This window comes from Canis lupus, chromosome 34 (genome assembly GCF_003254725.2).
Source record: "Canis lupus dingo isolate Sandy chromosome 34, ASM325472v2, whole genome shotgun sequence".
Classification (NCBI taxonomy): Eukaryota; Metazoa; Chordata; class Mammalia; order Carnivora; family Canidae; genus Canis; species Canis lupus.
Window position 1 is genome coordinate 42,078,569 of NC_064276.1, and position 20,137 is coordinate 42,098,705.

Below are 20,137 nucleotides of genomic sequence, written 5' to 3' on the forward strand. Positions count from 1 at the left end.
TGTGTCCCCTGGACACACGCTATGCTCAGGGGAGCGCGGTTGTCCGGAACTGCGACGTTCACAGCCACGGGCTGGACGCTCAGCGAACACTGGCAAGAGCTGCGGGCCTTGCGGTCGGGGCCCGGCTGACCGGTGGCCCCGGCAGAGCCAGGCTGCGGCGGCGGCGGTTGGCAGGTAAGTCTCTGGAGCTTGCGACGTGGGGTAGCGACGGAGGTGCCCCGACAGCCTGGTGCTGCCCCTGGGGCCGCCGGCCGTCGTCACGAGGCTACGACCCTCGAGAGCACCTCTCGTCTTCGTAAGAATTTCCTCTCACCACGATCATCAGCGCCTGCACGATGCAGGTTACATGCGTGGAAGAAGCGCAGCGGCGGGGCGACAAGATGCTACGACATGGCATTTGCCTTGTGACCCAGTGACGCAGAGGAGGGAACTCCCCTCGCGTGTCGGTCACAGCTTGAAGGAAGCCCCCCAGGTCCGTCTGAGGCAATGGCCGTGCCAGGGACCCCGTGGGAAGGTGCCCTGATCTCCGCTCGTCGCCGCCGCCCCGGGGACCCCGATCCTCACCGTGTTCTGCAGACACGGAGCGTGGCTCCCCCACATCTTGCTTTCCAGATGCCAGAGCTTCACCTCGAAGCCGACCTGGGACACTGGGCGCCGGGGACACTCGGCAGGCGGCCAGCGCTGAGCAGGCCCGGGGTGGGCAGGTGGTCTGCGTTTCCTCGTTTGGCCATTTGTCACTGCAGCCCGTGAGTGCACTGGCCGGCGACAGCGAGCGGGGCCACCGCAGGAGGCCTCGGCCAGGCTCTAGGACAGCATCTGTCTGCCGTCGGGACGGCGCCAGCTCATTGTTGGGTTCATTTGCCCCCTCACGTGATTTTTACCTGTGAATTAAAACACACGCGTGCACAGAAACTGCGAGCAAGGAAAGGACGTGCAGCTCAGGCGTTTATTACAGAGCCCACAGGGCAAAGAACTAAAGCGTTTCCTGCAACACAAACCCCCCCTCCTGCCCCCTCCCATTACCCACAGGCTCTGCCCCATATGCCAAAGAGGACAGCTGCCCTGACGGTGCGGCAATTACTGTTTTCTCCTTGGTAGTGCTGCCGCCTAAGTACATGTCCTTAAACAGTGTCTTTTAGTTTTGCTTGGTTTGTAAACATCACATAAATGGAATCACGCAGGACGTTTCCCTTTGTGTCTGGCTCCTTCACGCACCCTAATGGGGCTTAGAGCCATCCCACTTGGTGGCAGTTCATTCATTTTCATCATTGTACGAACGTGCCAATGTGTTCATCCTCTGTTGATGGACATTTTGACTCCTGTAGGGTTTGGGGTTATTACCAGTGATCCTGCCTTGTCTCTCGGTGCACGAGCACACGCATTTCTGTTGGGTGAACACCTGGGAATGAAACAGCTAGACCCCAGGGTGCACCTACCTGGGGGTTTAGCAGATGACACCAGACGGTTCTCCAAACTCCCACACCCCGAAATGAGAGATTTTACCGCTTTAAGTCCTTACCCACACTTGGTATCATCTGTGATTGTAATTTTAGCTGATGTAGTGACATTTCCTTGCACTTCTGAGGACTAATGTCACCACCTGACTCTCATTTATGCATTGGCCGTCTGGTTATTCCCTTTTGTACAATGTTCCAGTCCCTCGTCCATTTTTCTGTCCGATTGTTTCTTCTTCATATTCATTGTAGGAATTTGTTTACATAGATATGAACCTCTGCTGGGTGTACGTGCTGTAAACACCTTCTCTCCTCTCATTCCGTGGCCTTTCCACTCTCTTAATGATGTCTTTGAATGAAAGAACTTTCTAATTCCGATACAGCTAGATTTTGTTGATCTTTTTTTGCTATTGTGTAGGTGGTGATGGTTGTTTCAGTTTTTGGGTTTTGGGCTCTTTTTTTCTCATGTGGACAGCCATTTGCCCAAGTCCGCTTATGAAGAGATCTCCCTTTCTCCACTGGATTATTTTTATAATCCCTTCCCCCCCCTTTTTTTTTCTGGGAAGTTATCTGCTGTATTACTATTCTTTTAGGGTTTAGCCTGGAGATTACAACTTGTTTTTACACCTCAGAAACTTTCATTGTCTCCCGGTGAGCTTTATTGCTATTTAGAAATTGGCTCTCCAAAAAAAAAAAAAAAAAAAAAGAGAAATTGGCTCTCCGTGTAATTGCTGCGTCTTTGAAGGTAATCTTGGTTTATTTTAAAGATCATTTTATTTGGTTTTCCACAGTTTAACTGTTATGTGGCAGAGTGGGCATTTATTTTTATTTGCCTGCTTAGTGTTTCCAGGGCTTCTTTCACTGTTCCTTGATGCTCTTCAACAATTTTGGAAAGTTCTCAGTCAGTATTTCATCAAATATCATCTCTGCTCTGATTCACTCCTGTTTCCCCTTTTTGTACTCAAACTGGCTGTATGCTAGACTTTCTCTGCGTATCTCCTGTGTATCCTACTCTCACCCTCCCTTTTGTAGTTTTCCTCTTTTTAATCTCTCTGTGCTGCATCCTGCATTCTGATTTACCTTCTAATTTGTAATTCATTCCTCAGCTCTGGCAAATCTATGGTTAAACCCATTGATTGGATTCTTGATTTCTCATCTTGTATTTTTCATTGTCAGAATATTCATTGGAATCTGTTCGACCACTTCTAGTTTTCAGAAATATCCTCATTTTTGTCTTTTAAACCTTTCAACATAAAATGCAAAATTATAGTTATTTTATCTAAAGTTTATCTCAAGGACTTCAATATCCAGAGCCGCTATATGCCTATGTTATTTTATTTTCTCCTCCTGTTTGTTTTCATGTTTGTCTTACAGTATCTGGTTATTTTTCATTAGGTATGGTATTTGCAAACTCATTTATAAAAATAATTTTAAGCCTAGGATGATGTCATCACACCATCTTTTCCAGAAAGTACTTCCATTTGCTTTGCCAGGTTCCTGAATGTATGAGCCATACATGATCACCTCATGCTGACTTCACAGGCTGAGATACACACGCCCGAATTGAAGCCCCTCTGAGGACCTACTTCAGGTTGCCATTATTCCTAGGATACAGTCTGTAGGGCCCCAACACAAAGTGGATAGGGGGTTGTCAGGCCCCCTGCCTGACAGGCCCTCAGTGATGGCTCCTGCCCCCAGCCCTGCAAGGCTATCCAAAATGCCATTCTAGGCTCTCAGCCCCCTTCTAGAATCAGCATATACTCCCAGGCAAAGGTGGCACCAAAGGTGGTTCACCTTCCCGGCCCCGCAGCTCTTCATACCCTGGAGAGTCTTTAATCAGAAATATATATACTGAAGATACAGTTGCCTCCACACCTGAAGGTCATGAAGCCACAATCCTCATGCAACACGAGGCATATCCAGGATATTCCTGGGGGAAGTATAAAAATAATCTCTATGTGGATCTCTCCTTCCTGTTACCCTCCCCCCAGCTCACTAAAAATAACAGTCTTCCCAAGAATTACCAAGAAATGGGCAGAGTTTTTTTAGAGATGCATAAGGCACTACTGACCATGTTTGATCTCTATGTTTGCAGAAAATATCCAGAAGAGTTTTTATTTTTAAATTCTCCCACTCATATATTCTTCCTTTTTCAGCTTTTAAGCCCAGTGCCCAGCCTCTTGTCAACATTACAACTGGAGCTGCTTAAGCTGATAAGCTGGCACGCTCTCGGAGGGCAACTGGCTGACCGCCCCAGGGAGCCACCAGCGGGCTCAATGGCCTCGGCCTCTCAAGGCCACAAGGCCGTCGGAGGAATCACAAATAGAGGCTGAGTATCAATTCACTGTGGCTGTTAAATTCTTCAATGCTGATCTCCTTTGGGAGGTTAAAACCTATTCTGTCTACCAGGGATTCTCAAAACATGACTATTTGGTCTGAGAGTTGATTAAAAATCAAGTTTGGAAAAAAAAATAATAAAATAATAAAATAATAAAAAAAATGAAGTTTGGTATAACACAAGAAAATGAAAAAAATAAAATAAAATAAAACAAGAAAATGTACCCATTAAAAGGGGGTTCCGGACCCAATTCCAATGCGTCTGGGGCAGGAAGAGGGGCTGTTTCTCACACCATCAAGCAAATCTCCAAAACCAGCTGGTTATCCTACAACTCAGCCCAAATCGGATACTGTCCACCCAGAGAAAGCATCAGGTTGCGTACGTTAAGAGCGCGGTCCCTGACTACCCCCACCCGCAGTTCAGACGCCAGTCACAAGCTCTGCTTATCAGAGCTTCCAGAAACCCCCTCCTTAAGCTCTATTAATTTGCTAGAGTAGCTCACAGCCTCAGAGACACACTTCGCTTATTAGAATCCCAGCTTATTTTAAAATGATAGAACTCAGGAAAGGCCGGATGGAAGAGCCATATAGGGCTAAGCATAGGGAAGGGCACAGATCCCTCTGCAAGCATGCCAGTCTCCCCAAATCTCCCTGCGTTTACGCACCTGGAAGCTCTCCTAACCCGGTCCTTTGGGTTTTTTATGGAGGCTTCATTATATAGGCTTCATTGATTAAGCCATCAGCCATTGGCAATTGATTCGATTTCCAGCCCTTCTCCCAGGAGTTCAGGGGATTAAGACTGCAAATTCTAACCCTCTAATCACATAAATGGTTCTCCTGGCAGCCAGCCCCATCCTTAAGTGTGCTCCCAAAGTAAACCTTATTAACCTAACAAAAGACACCTTTATAGCTCTTATCACTTAGAAATTCCAATGGTTTTAGGAGCTCTGTTCCAGAAACAGGGACAAAGAATAAATATGTATTTCTTACTATATAAATCACAATATCACATCCACTCTCTGGTATGTGGGATGGTTCCATATTATATTGTATCTTATATATAATTGTCACGGGAAAGATAGCTATTTTTGGTAAAGAATGAGTTCTATAAATTAGCCAATCATTTGCAAATCCAGACTCCCCACCATCCATCACTTTGTCACCCATTCTGAAGCCTTCTGGGTTTCCTGAAAGCAGAGAATATACATGTCTAGACCAGCATTCCTCAGCCTGGGCACTACTGATATTTTGGGTGGGATAATTGTTGTTCTACGAGGGTGGGTTCTGTCCTGTACGGTGTAGGATATCTAGCAGCATCCCTGGCCTTTGCCCACCAAATTAACTTCCTCCTCTGTCCAACTGTGATAACTGAAAATGTCTCCAGACAGTGGCGGAACCACTGCTCTAGATTTTATTTAATTTTGAGTTTAGATGCTGTGAGATACCAAAATCCTAAGCAAGGCTTAGAAGCACTTAATTCCTCTGCATTGCATTGATAGAGTAAAGGGAAAAGGGAAGAAATGAAAGACAAGTTGAAAATCTAGATAAGAAATAAAAGGATCAAATATTTATCAAGTGTCTGCTATATATTGTGGCCCCAACACTATGCTAAGAACTTTATAAAAATCATCTCATTTAATCCTAAAACCACACCCCCAAATAGTCAAATTTTATCAAGAGTTTACAATGTGCCAGCCACTGTATCATATTAAATATTTTACATGAGCTCACTTATTTAATTGCAACAATCCCACGTATTAGATACCACTATCATCTCCACTTTTGAAATGATGTAACTAATCCAGAAAATGAAATGATTTTACCAAGGCCACACATTCACCAATTAATTAGGTTTGAATAAAAATCTAAGTCTTTCCATCTCACCCTGCTATGACTTAAAGAGAAAAACATGGAGCATCCTCCTGAGAGGATAAAAAATCTAATTCCATGAAATATTTATCCTCTGATGACATATTTCAGTGAACAGGTGAGAATCCATGAGATTCTATCACATCCCAAGAGCCATGTAGGATAAACGGCTGTTGCATAAGGAATATAATTATCTGGGATCCATAGGAAAGGCCAGAGTTGTGTATCCAGCACCGGTTTACCCAGAATAGAGATTAAACATAAAGCAGCGCACCCTGGAAAGGGGTGGGAGTGGAAAAAGGCCCAGAAACGCGACATATGAAATCCCCATAATTAGCACTTTAAATTGAAAGATGTCCATTAGACATTTGCTGAAACTACCTATGCACCAGAGATTCAAAAATGCTTAGGATTGACAAAGTTTAGTCATCGCTCACCAAAACTGAATTCTGGGAGAGCCCAAGGCATCTTCGAGCAGAAGTGGAAGGAAGCGCGTGCCCCAAAGAAGCCTGTGCTAAGCATCAAGAAGAAAAGCATGGGGAGGGACTCTACTCCTTTCCAGTTGCTGAGAAGGGGACCGTGGCGAAGGGCAAGGGCAGGCGAGGTGAGGGACTTCTCTAGGCCTAACTGGATACGTCATGAACCAGGCGGGGTGGCCTCCAGGGTTGGGCCGTCCGGGCACTGACTACTCTCCAGGCTGCAGATGGCTTGGAGTAGGTAAGTAGGTTTCCCGGGCCCTTTTACCGTCTCTGGTCCAGATCAGGCAGAAATGCCGTAACAGATGGGAAAGCTCCAGGAAACTCTGGAAAGGCGCGCACCCCTCTGGAGGGGCCTGTGCCTCGATGCTGAGAGAAACGCCCGCGCGTAGCAGAGTGAACTGTTTTCCTTCCCTCTCCCCAACATTTCAAACCATTCACCAAAGTCAAGCAGACACAAGAAGTGCCAACTACACAAATGTAAACCGAATTTTGTGGGGTTCGCTCTTTTTAGGGGTGATGAGAAGGAACAAGACGTCTCAAAAGGGCAAGAGAAGAGTATCTGAATTTACTCTCTCGCCTCTCCTGTCCATTACCGACACCCCAAAACCTCGAAAGTTCAAAATGCTCCCTGTGTGCCGCAGGAGACAAGGCTTCCAGCCGGTGACCTCTGCAGCCTCGGAACCTGGGAATCCCGTCTTCTCTAGCACAGAACAAGCACTGGCACGTCACGCACCGCACAGGCGCAATAAACGTGCTCAATATTCATTGTCTGAGGACACTTTTAAAGAGACTTTAGAACCAAGAACGTCTATGTTGCACGGAGCAATCTCTTTGTTTTTATCTCACAGTCGTGGTGGGCTTAGGATGGCCCGGCTGCCAGTGAGTCCCGGGAGCAGATTTGGGGCCCCTCTGCGAAGGGTAGACCTTCACTCAAAGCCTTTTTGGCTTCATTCCTCGTATCGCCCCATCCTTGCTCTGTAATATCTTCCGGTCTCGTATTGTTTATGTTTCTCACTACCTGGCACCCTAGACACTCAACATCGATTGGATTTCATTAGATTAATCGAACTTCAATAAAAACAAAACGAAAATTCTAGCCCCTCTCTGAAGTAAAATCCTCCTCTTTTTATAAACAAACAAATGAAGCACAAACCCTTTCCCTGAGGTGATGCTGAGAACCGACAGCTCCTTTTCAGCCATCATGAGAAAAGAGGCTGACGTGGGGTTATTCAGCCAAAGCACCCCCTCCCCCTACGCCCACTTCTCCCCACATCTTTTATTTCCCGGGTGAGGGCCTGTCACTGCTGGCTTCACACATGCCTAGCAAAGCATGTCTAAGCAAAGCCCAACAGGTAGTTTCTCAAAATTCTGTCCACCGTCAGAATAAAAATAATTCTGAGGCGTAAGATTCAGGAAGTCAGGCTGAGAAGATCACATTTTCAGCCACTTTTTCAAAGAACTGTAGAAAAGATGCAATTGCTGGACCTTCCCTGTCATGGAAGGGGAACAAAAGAAGTTGCCAGAAGCCAGGTTTCCCCAGCCGGAGGAGAAAAGGTCATACTTGTGGGGGCAGCTCTATGGTTTTCAATACTAAGGAGGATGTAAGGGATCTGGGAAAGCCGTGAGGTTTATTAGCAAAACTCAGGATGAAGAAGGATGTAGACTAACTCTTCCACTGAATGGCTGCCGCAGAGGCTTGCCAGGTATTTTCATATGTTAAAGTACAAAAGAAAGAATGATCAAAGGCCGTGGCAAACATGCGCACACACACGTATGGTCCCTCCGGGCCCGGGGCTGCCCAAGGCCAGGACTGTCACCTCGCAGTCCACAATACGTTTTCCAAGTGGGCATAGATAGTGAAGCCTCCGGCTGTTGAAATGCCTTCTGTATACTCTAAACCACTGACATGAGATTATCCACCAAGCATGTGGTAAAATCATGAGCCCGTGGAGTCTTGGCCCCAAATCCACGCGAGCCTCAAGAACACGCACGCGGCCGTCGCCTGAGCCGTGGGAGCAGCAACCTAGAACCCCGGGTCCGGGTCCAGCACCACGTCGAGTCTCCCGGGACACAGAGCAAGGAACCCGAGGTTAGAGCCAGCTCAGCTCTGCCCGTGGGCACCACGCACCTGCACACACGCCCTCCGGAGAGGTTCCCGAGTCTTGTACGTGGTGCTTCGGTTAACGACTTTGGAAGATCCTAGGGACGACGTGATAGTCCAAGAAGAAAACGTGGAAGTGGGAATTTGTGGGGCCTCGTGAATAGCCGTTAACCTCCGCACAAACCCTGCCACAGGCATAAGGAAGCGGGTGCTGGGGAGCCCCGGAGGCCGCCCTCTGGACCCACAGGGGGTGTCCTGAGCCTGCCTGGCCCGGCCCGGCCCCGAGCACCCACCCTGGGCCCCGAGTCAGCCCTTCCTGTCGTGCAGGGCTCGGGCCCTCCCGGCCAAGTCAATGCACACGCTTGACACGCTGGTGGCCTGAGAGCTTAACAAGCAGCACTGGCCCGGCCCTGTGAGCTGGCACAGTCTCAGACGTACTTTCTAGCTCATTTTACTCGGCAAATGCAGAATTATTGTCATTTGACAAACATTTCTCCAAAATATATAGAAGGCAGATCCGCTCACAAGAGCGTAAGAGAAGAAAACACTCCATTTTTAATGGAACATCATCTTTATCGAGATCATTTCAGTAACTTAGTACTGTTTGCCACGGAAACTACTACTATAAACTGTCTTGGCCCAAAAATATACAGAAGCCCGGTGCCTTTGTGAGCTAAACTGGCTCTATTGGAACTCAGCCGCAGACGGCTGGTCTGTGGTTTCTTCAGGGCTTTGCTTCAGAAAGCATTTTAAAAAAGTGAAACGATAAGAGACAGCTTTGAAAAAGGAAAAAAATAAAAATAAAAGTGGGTCTCTCCTTCCTGCCTTTAACCCTTTTGATCCCAAAGATATCCAACCGGTAGAGAATTTATTTCACGGAGTCCTAGGCTGATTTTATACTAAGTTGTAACTCCCTGAGAAACTCTGCTCGTTTGGAGATACTTTCGGGCCCTTACTGTTGTGCCAGTGCCAGCTCTCCGCCGCGCTCGTACTTGCGAGCATGCTCACATTCGCTCTCCGCTGACTAAACCTGAAGGTGTCAACCAGCCCTGCCATGAGAACATGACTGACGCCCCGTTTACGATAAATACCAGCTCACTCAGTCTCCACTCTTAACTAAGTAAGGGTCCTCCTGCTGTTTAGAGCCCAAGAATCCAATGATTAGAGCAGGTGCCTGCGTGCCACTAATAAAGTCACAGAAAAGAGTAATCCCAAACATACTCCACTAGCAAAACTCATGCATTTTCTTCCTGTGGAATCTACAGGTCTTCCAGGATCTTACCCCCAAAGCTTCCATCAAGGTACCCAAAGTCCGACAATAGCCCACCTCATTTGTGTTTCCTCATAACAGTTGTGGGAGTTGTGCACTGCACAACTTTTGGGTGCCAGTCACATGGTAAAAGTCACAGCTGTGAATATTTATAAGCACAACTTATAAACTGGTAATAGCAGTGAAATATGTGGGTTTTCTCCTAAAACCTGTGTGATAATTTTTCAACAGAAAATAAGTGTCCTAAGGAGGGGGGCATAGTTTTCTAATTTATACTAAAATATTACATAGATTAGCAGTGATCTTGTCACAAACCAATTTGATTCAGATAAATCTGTTAAATTAACCATTTCATAATGTGTATAATGCTGGACAGGGATTTTCTTTTTCCTGCTGGGAGTCAGTTATCATAAAGAAGGGAAACAGCTGAGGACCCGCACATCTCCCTGGAAAGTGACTTATATCACTTTCTCCCTAACTAACTTTTTTAAAAAATCAGTTTTGCCCCTGCCCATTTACAGACCAAGGAAAAAGGGTCACAAAGATCTCGTCTCCTTAAAGACCGCGTTTTAAATTAGGAGAAAAAAAAATGTATTCAAAAGGATATGCAATAAGTAACAAAAACTCAGAGTTCTTTGATCCCATCCGTATCCAGAAAAGAGAGGGCAGGGGGAGGAGAAAGGACAGGAAGAGGGACAGGGGTGGAAATATAAAGTGAGGTGAGGGGTTGGGGCAGGGCAGGGAGGGAAACGAGAGACAAAGAGAGAAACCCAAGGACTTAGTAGGAAGAAAGGAGACACGTGCGGAAGAGACATAGCAAGAAGGAGAAGAGAGGGGAAAAGATCGAAGGAAAGATCGCGTAAATTGTCAAACAAGTGCTGGTTGAGTGTAAACTCATTTGGTTCTGTTTTATTTTTCCTTGGTGTATGGAAAAAGCTACTTTGTCACGCTCACTGGGTGTGAACAGCTCATCACAGCTCTGTACTCAGTATCTCTACACCGCCCAGGACTCTTTTTTAGTGACTCACCAAGGTAGAGCTGCTCCCTCGACTCCAGCAGCGAGGTCACCTCCCTGACGTGGCTGAACCAGCGAAGGGAAGCCAAAAAGAGAAGAATAAACTACTTGCCCTGAGAGAACCGGTAGCTTCTGGTGTCACGTGGACAGCTGTGGGCAGACCAAAGACAGAAAGATTGACACGGTTCCACGGTAAAGTGTGTTCAGGAGGGAATAATCAAAGCTCGCCGTGCTTAGGTGTGGTGAAAAGATTCCACTGGAGTCTTCCGATTCTAATCAATAATGAAGCTGTTCGCGGGTGACCTGTGTAGGTACATGTGAAGCAGATCAGCATTATTTTTATTGCCGTGTGAGGTCTTAGGGTTTCTGGAGACTCTGGCTTGAATATGGAAAGAATAAGGGACGCCCGGGTGGCTCAGCGGTTGAGCATCTGCCTTCGGCTCAGGGCATGATCCTGGAGACCCGGGATCGAGTCCCGCATCGGGCTCCCTGCATGGAGCCTGCTTCTCCCTCTGCCTGTGTCTCTGCCTCTCTCTCTCTCTCTCTGTCTCTTATGAATAAATAAATAAAATCTTAAAAAAAAAAAGAATAAGCATCCAGGTTATTTCACAGACCGTGGAGGTGACCCCGCTATCCCACCCCCTCCTAGTACCAGACACACACACACACACACAAAGATCTCCTGATGGGTTTCTCTCGTTTCCCGCAGTGCTCCTATATACCTAAGTGTGGAAAAAATTTTGAAGAATCCATGTCCCTGGTGAACGTTGTCATGGAAAACTTCAGGAAGTACCAGCACTTCTCTTGCTACTCTGACCCAGAGGGAAACCAGAAGAGCGTCATCCTAACCAAGCTCTACAGTTCCAACGTGCTGTTCCATTCCTTGTTCTGGCCAACGTGCATGATGGCTGGGGGCGTGGTGATCGTTGCCTTGGTGAAACTCACGCAGTACCTCTCCCTGCTCTGCGAGAGGATCCAGCGGATCAATAGATAAAAGCAAGATGGATGAGATCATTTTCTTTAAAGCTCAAGTACTGTTTTCTTTCATTCCTCACCAAAGAACCTTAAGTTTGTAACGTGCAGTCTGTTATGAGTTCCTTAATATATTCTTATACGTAGAGCAATAATGCAAAAGCTGTTCTATATGCAAACATGATGTCTTTATTATTCAGGAGAAGAAATAACTGTTTTGTGTCGGTTGGTTTTCACAATCTTGTTTTGATGCTGGAACTAGCACTTCCTTCTCTCGTTCCGCCAAGACAGGGCTCAGTTGTTCATTTGCCAAGCTTTGGGGAGGGACGTAGACGGTATCAGCGTGATAACGTCTGTGTTCTCAGTTGTCAGATATCTTGAAGATGTTTCTGCAATATTTTTCATCACTCATTGTTTACTAAAGCTGCAGCCAAAAATATTCTTTCTTTTCTTATTCAAAACTGAGCCCTGTAGCAGGTGAAGGGACCAGATTTCCTAACTGAAGGATGTTAAGCATTTTCCTTATATTTCTACCATATCACTGTAAAGAAAGGGGGGGGGGAACGTCCAGACAGTTATTTCTCTTTTATTATTTTCTATTCATGACTTACGATTTTTTAACTGACTTCCAAGAATAAGCTGTTTTCATTAACCAGTTCTATAATCTCTTCCTGTGATTTAAATAGAAAATGAACAGAGCCCTTTTCCATTTAAGACCCTGCTACTGTGTGAGGAGACAACACTTACAAAGAGTTTCATTACCTGTGAATTGACTGAATGTTGAGTAGACGCACCGTGGCCACCCAGGAACGTCTATGTCACCAAGATATTTATGTGAAAATCTTTATTCAACTGAACTGTTAGAGGGTAAAATTAAGATCCTACTTGCCAGTAAAGACTGGTGGACTGATTTCAATGGGTAAATCGATTGTGGCAAATTAACATATTGGAATGTTACTCTTTGGGAATTTATGTTTAAATTAATGAGTGTGTAGTCTCTCCTTCTGACAAGCGTTCCCATTGGGATTCTAAAGCTACGTGCACAGAATATTTGTCTCCTCTACATGTTTTATTTTTCTATTTACAATTCTCTTTTTTGCTGCTAGATTTTATACACAGAGCAGACCTTTTTCCTAACACTCACTCGAAATGAATAACAGATCTAAAGGAAGACTTTGTCACATTGCCCTTTGCTTATCATGTGGGGGGAGGGGAAAGAATGAGGCATTGGTTTTAAACAAAACATTCCATCCTTTACTTAACATCAATATCAGAAGGAGAAGGCAAACATCTATCTTTCTCATCTATATTTAAGTATCCTTTTATAACATAGTATCACAATTTTCTAGATACTGGGAAATTTTATAAAACATATTTGTGGAATGCATGGTGAAACTTATCTGATGAAGTGGAGAGTTTCCTGCAATACTGTAATTCATAGTTTCACTTTCCATAAGATGTAAATTCTTAGGGTGTAATTGGGACTTCAAATGTGTAATTAAAACTTTAAAAAACAAAATCCATTACATCGGCAAGATTTATATACTTCTTGCGTTCTAAGCTAACAAGTCCATGGTCATCCAAAAACCTAGGATTCGCTATCTTTAAAGGTATTTAAATAGATTATAAAGAAAGTTCCTTTAACACCCAAACATGTACTACTTTCAAACAATATTGTTTGCAAATATGATGGAAAGCTCGATTCCTACCCTACTTTAAAAACATAATTCTGAAGATGATAGAAAACTCTTTGTGACTAGGGAGCTGAGAATCTGCAATCTTTAATGTTCCTTGAGCTTCCCTTCAAGCAATCTGAAGATGAATTACTTATTATTTTTTTTCAGATTTGTCATTAAAAATTCCCAACTGATGTTTCAAGTAAGAATTAAGAAATCTCAAAAAAAAGAATTAAGAAATCTCAAAATAATAACACCAAAAAAACTTAACTAGTGCCGTTCCGAATTCCAATAAAGCAACAGCCCCTTCAAGCAATTTAAATGTACAGACAATTAAATGCTCATTATTAAAGGAAATGAATTGGGATTGATAATGTTTTAAATACATTGCACATGCTAACTAACTTAATCTTTATTAGAGCCCTATTGCAGAGAGCACTATTATTTTCCCATTCTATACAAGAGAATGTTGAGGCTTAGAGGTGTTAACTTCCCCAAGACTGCACAGAAACCAAGATGGCAGAGGGGTGAGAAAATACCCAGCCTGTGGCTTCTCCACTGTAGTGACCATCTCTGTGGCTTTGGGGTATTTTAGATAACACTGAGGAATGCTACAGTTTAGGAAGGATTATGGGGGTAAAGGGTAAAGAGGAAAGACCGCTGAACTAGAAGTCAAGGACGTCATTCAAGACATGGTGACTAGGGCCCTTCAGGCTTCTCGATTACTCTCTTGACCTCTTTGATTGTAAGATTAGAATATGAGGGGAGTTGACCACTAAGCTCCTTTTTAATGTTAACGTTTCATCCTAGAGATATGGAAGGAAGAATGAATACCTCTCCCCAACCTTCACAGCGCAGGTCTGATCCTCGAACAGAACCTACACCTACTAGTCCATGGATCACAAAGCGGCCTCCCTGTTAATACTCCCCATGGCCACATGCCCTTCTCCGGGACACAGACCTTTATCTACACCCGCCAGAAGCAAAGCTCTGAACCTCCACCTGACTCCACAAAGACAGTCTCCGTCTCAGGGTGTCTGTGCTTCCAAATCACTTTCAGTAGCCAATTGGCATATTCCATCTAAAACCTTATTGATTTCAAATTCCCTGAGTTACAATTATGTTAAAACCCCGACAACAGTAAACACACCAATGATTGCTTGCAAATAGCCATAATAACAAATTCATTCTGTAGAAAGCCACTGGTGCAATGCTGACCGATCGTAATAACGGAGAGGGCAACCATAAAGTACCTCGCATGTCCGCCCCGTGACGTTAGCGATCCAGCACGCTACTCTTTTTCTCATTGCTGCAAATATTATTTTCAATATGTCAAACCATAAACACATTTCAGTGGGCAAAGCATCTTGACACTATAATCATTTCATTGACGTTACAGAGAGACATGTAGGACAGCAAGATAACATGAGCGAAGGATCCAAGAGGGGTAAAGCAATAATTTTAAAGCAATGACCTGCTGTTCACAGAAATAATTAAATTTCCTCCCCTACTCGGCCAAAATACGGCAGTAAACGACGTTCAAGCAAGTAAGGGAATGTTTTTCCCCGATGGGAAAGAGGAGGTGATTAAAGTTTGGACATGCTTCCTTCTCTTCCCCACTTCTGCTTTTTTCCCTTTCCCTTTGTAAAACGTTCAGTAAGAACAACCCCACGGTTCCGCAGTGACCCCCCCTCCCACGTCTGTACCACATTCGGAGTCTGACCCAAGGGACGCAGTGTCAGGACTCTTCTGAAAAACCTGTCAGGGTGACACGTCCAACAGAACCGAGCAGGCCTCCGTGAGGTTGACTCCGTCCCTCGCTTCCGTACAGCAACCACCAGGACAGTGCGAAGTGCGGGACCCCGCCCGGTCTCCCAGCCATGAGTGTGTAGCACACTGCAGGGGTCAAGACGACACACGTGAAGAAAACAATGGAGCACGGAGAGCTCTCGGAGAGGAGAGCCCGAGCGCGAGCACAACGGCCTCGGAGGGGCGATGTCCGACGTGTGGGGCGCCCGGCACCGTGGACAGCGGATAACGCCGCTTACGGGGGGGACTTATTAGTATCAGTAGAAAGTGGAGAAGTAGTAGTAATAGTCTTAGGACAACCACTAGTAGTACCTGGTCTCCTGGAGCCAGAATAGCTCTAAAATGCCTTTTTGCCCAGAATCCACAGCAAAGCCTAAGTCCTTCCTGCAGCGTCGTTAGTTGGGGACGGGGACGGCTGCTGCTGGCATCCTGCCGGTTGTGGGGTAGGCCGCTGGGAACAAGGCAGCGTGGGAAGCCCTGCTGATGCCCGTTTGAAATCTGCCTCCCATAGGATCCACACACTAAATCCACACCAAATCGCATCAGTACTCCTGGGTCACCAACTTATCCTAGTAGCGCTATTTTTACTTTAAAACAGAGGAGGGAATGGGAAAAGACCCACTTTCATTTGTTTAAAGTGTAAAACCACAGGGAGATCAGACGTTCAGCCAGGATTGACATAAAGAACTTCTGACTGACATCAGCTTTAAAAGGGGGTGACTGGGTGACGGGCACTGAGGGGGGCACTTGACGGCCCGAAGCCTCTACAACCTGTAATGTGACTTGTTACGTGGTGTGACATGGAGTGACATCAGGACACGGAGGAGGTTCAGGATGCTCTACACGGCCTCATCCCCTATTAGCACTGTGAGCCGTAGTGCTAGAAATTGCTTTTGGTAGAATTCACAATTTCTCTTTATAAAAATCTCCTGTCTCCCTCCATCTCTTTGTCTGTCTGTCTGTCCCTCTCGCCGTCCCGCGCTCTCTCAGCTGTTTCCTCTGTTGGTCGTGTCCTTCACCTTCATGTACCAGCGGAGATGGCCCCGTGTTCCCCAAACCCCTTCTGTCTATACTTGTAGGAGGAGAACAACCCAGCACTTCTCAGCCTCAGAAATGCCAACTGTCTGTGTATCACTTGTCCCCGACCGGGCCACCCCTGTCTCGAGCGATGCAGGGCACGTGCTTTGCAGCCCCACGAGGTGGGGGTCAAGTGATTCCCCGGAGGAAACTGGGTGTGAGTGAAAGAAGAGGAGAAAGGGTGCTGGGCGACAGGAGCAGCAGGTGCCCCCCACCCCAGCTTCCAGCACTGGGATTTGGGCCCAAGGACAAGTGCTGCGGAGACAAGGAGACTCGTGGGCTCAGAGGGCGGAGAGGGGACTAGTGCTCGGAAGTCACTCTGAGACTTTTCTATGGTTCCCCATTATTAATAAAATTTGAAAGAAAAAGAAGTCTCTGATTTTGATTCAGTGAGAGGGCGGGATAGTCTGGTTTCAGCAAAGCACAAGGGGGGGAGGTGGGGAAACGTGCTAGTTTGTTGTCTTCAAGCTGTTATGTGGTCACTGAGGGGACACGGAGGGAGGGACACGGAGGGAGGGACGCGGGCACAGGGGGCGGGGAGGGAGGGGGGGCGTGGGGATCCGGGCCCAGGGCCCAGGACGGCAGCTGCGCACCCCAGCGCCCCGCGGACCCGGCTGGCAACCCCCACCGCCCCGCCCTGGCCCCCGAGCCCAAAGGAGCAACGAGGAAATGACCCCACACATGGCCAAAGCGTCACACCAGTGGCTCCACCGTCCCGCGGGGAAGGGCGGCTGTCGGGGGGGGTGCCCGGTGTCGGACACACGGCCACAGGGCCCCCGGGACCCACAGGCTCCAGCGTGCATGGAGACATGGACACACGTGCACACATGCACACACGCACACGCAGGGAGACACGTGCATGGAGACACGCACACACAGACGTGCACACGGAGACACACGCACACACGAAGAAACGTGCACAGAGACACGCAAACACACAGACATACGCACACACACGGAGATGCACACACAGACACATGTACACACACACACAGAGACACACTCACACGCACACAAAGACACACACACGTGCGCACACGGAGACTTGGACACACGCACACACATGCACACACATGCATACGTGTGTGCACACACATACACATACACACAGACACAAATCTGGACACATGTATACACATACGCACATACATGGGGACACACACACACAAAAATGTGCACACACACGTACACACAGGAAGACATACACTCATGCACGCACACACAGGCATGCGCACACACATGCATACACATACACACATGGAGACACATACACATGCACACACATGCACAGACATGCACACACATGCACAGACACACGTTCACACACAGACATGCATGCACACACATGCATACAGAGACACACGTACACATACGGACACACACAGACATGCACGTGCACACAAGACACGCACACATGCACACACAGACACACTGACACACATACACACACATACACATGCATGCATGGAGACATGCACATACACAGACACACACATGCACACAGGCACATATGTGCACACACAACATACACATTCATACATGGAGACACACACTCAGACACACACACAAAGACACACATGCAGACACACAGAGATACACACATACACTGACACATACGTACACACACAGACACACATGCACACACAGAGACACACATACAGACACACACGGACACACACGGAGACATGCACATACACATATATGCACAGAGACACACAGACACATGTGCACATATGTGCACTTGTATGCACACAGAAACACACAGGCACACACAGACACGTATGCACACAGATACACATGCACATGGGCACACACAGACACATACACACATGCGCACACAGACGCACACGGGCACACACGTACACACAGATACACACATAATCACACAGGCACACACGCACACAGAGACACACTCTGGGGGACAAAGCAGCCTCCTGTTCTCCGCACACACCCGCAACCGTACCCGGCACCACCAGCGCCACGTGGCGCGGGCCCCCTGCCCTAAGCGTCTGCTCGTCACCTCCTCTTCTGCCCACGGTCACCCTCCTAGGACCTACAGCTCAGAGCCATCTTCTCTCCAGTCCCTGCGCTGCCTCTCACCCTCGACTCACTCTTTGTACCAAAAGGAACTTTGACCAGCGATGTGTGCTGCTGTCACGGCCTGCACACAACTGGGCAGCGGCTTCCCCCGTCCACGGGAAAGAGCTCAATCGCCTTAACCAGCCCGTGGCCGCACCGGGCTGCACTCCCAGCCTCTCCCCACCCCACTTCCTGGCCCCCCACACCTGCTGTTCCGGCTGCGCTGGACTAGTCCTTCAGACCCGCCCAACTTTCTCAAGCCTCTGTCTTTCCCCTGCTCTTACCCGACCTGCCTCCTTATGCCAGTGGAGGAGCTGATAACACCATGGGCTCGGGGGTTAAATGCCCGAGTTCCAATCCTGTCCCTACCCTGGTGTGTTACTTGCCTTGGTTTGGGTTCACACAGAAGCAGACCCTGAGAAAAGGATTCAAGTGCCAGCAGTTTACCTGGAGGTTCAGAAAATCCCAGCAGGGGAGTCGGGAAGTGAAAAAGGGAAGAGAGAACCCAATAAAGAGAACGTCACCAAGCAGCCACCTCTGGGGGTGGCAGACATGTCATCCCTCAGGGAAACTCCGGGAAATACTGAGCAGCTGTTGCACCAAGTCATCCCATCCGAGAGGTAAGGTTCCCGGGCTACTAACACCCAGTTCTCTTCTAGCTTTGTTGAGATACAACGGGCATATAACAGGGTGTAGGTGCAAGGAGTTCACCCTGTGTGCAATGAGAAATGTTACCGCAATAGTTACCAGCCTCATCATTCACGTAATTACCATTCGTGTGTATGTAGCGAGAGTATTTAAGATCTACTCTCCTAGAAATTGTCGACAATATGATACACTCTTGTTAGCTGTAGTCGCCTTGCTGTACATCAGATCCCCAGAAGCTCTTTATCTTTTAACTGGAAGTTTGTGCCCTTTGACGAGTGTCCCTCTATTCCCCTCACCCCCTGAAAACTGCCATTCCAAGCTCTGTCTCTGTAAGTTCAAGATGCATTAGTAATAGGGACTCAGTTAATGTTTGCTGAATAAAGTAATAAGTGATTATGAAACGAGTATCTCGTATGCATCGGGCATTATGCAAAGCACTTGAAATTCAGCAATGATTACAACAAGGCCCCTGAGCACAAAAAGATTGCAGAGGGGATACACAAACTCATGAATAAAAGGAATAGACATTATTGAGTTAAAGAACTTTGGAAGAGACAATTGCCAAGAATAGTCACTAGTTTAGGTTAATGCTCTTTAGCCATTACACAAAAGCTAAACAGTCATGCCCAAAACCTGTCGACGGAAGCTCTGAGAACTTCTCTGGCATCTTGCAGGCCTGGCTTCCTGCTGAACTTTTAGTTCTGTGAGGTCAACTCAGCACGTCAGATATACAACACAATTTGGGTCTAGTAAGGAGTTTGCTCCTCATCGTTCACTTCCACTAAATCACATCGCTGTAAATCCAGTCTGGCCACAGAAAACAAAAGGAAAAAAAAAAACACAATCTCTTAGAAAGATGCTTATTCTTTTTTTTTTTTTTTTTTTTGAAAGATGCTTATTCTTAAGACTCTTCGTGCGTTGATAAGGAATATCTGTTAGGGACTCACTTAATGAAAGGAAGGAAGGAGGAGGCCGGTGGGGAGGGTGTGCTTCAAGCAGACAAGAGGAGCTCTTCTGTGGATGTCTGTCAGCGCGTCTCCCAGCCACCCCATCATCACCCAGTGGGCTCACCGACAAAGTGGCCGTGGCGGCAAGGATGGCAGCTCCGCATGGGCTCAGCAACGCGGCCTCCCACTCCCCAAGGCTGACCTGGCTCTAGCCGCGGCTGGATACCCAGTCTGCCAGCAGCCGCAGCCAGCAACGAACCCCGACCAGGCACCGTTCCCCAGAAAGATCAACCAGCTAGGGGCCTGTTGAGTACGTCGGGCCCCATCCGTAATGGAGGGGGCAGCACTTGTTCTTACTGAAACAGACGCTTACCCTAGATATGGACTTGCCATCCCCGCATGCG

The 20,137-nt window shown here is 47.1% G+C and overlaps 1 protein-coding gene and 1 long non-coding RNA gene across 3 annotated transcripts in view; one reads left to right on the forward strand and one right to left on the reverse strand.

Moving 5' to 3' along the window:
- The window catches only part of KCNMB2 (potassium calcium-activated channel subfamily M regulatory beta subunit 2), a 198,116-nt gene extending 185,569 nt beyond the window's left edge, over nucleotides 1–12,547 (forward strand). The window contains 1 exon segment of the mRNA XM_025425654.3: nucleotides 11,235–12,547. Within this exon segment, the coding sequence (XP_025281439.1) occupies nucleotides 11,235–11,519 (285 nt within the window). The 3' untranslated portion in view covers nucleotides 11,520–12,547.
- LOC112646000 (uncharacterized) overlaps nucleotides 1–20,137 on the reverse strand; it is a 101,729-nt gene that overhangs the window by 58,534 nt on the left and 23,058 nt on the right. For both annotated transcript variants that reach the window (XR_007408195.1, XR_003127413.2), the window contains exon 2: nucleotides 10,539–10,675. This is a non-coding gene — a long non-coding RNA (uncharacterized LOC112646000). The remainder of the gene's footprint in view (nucleotides 1–10,538; nucleotides 10,676–20,137) is intronic.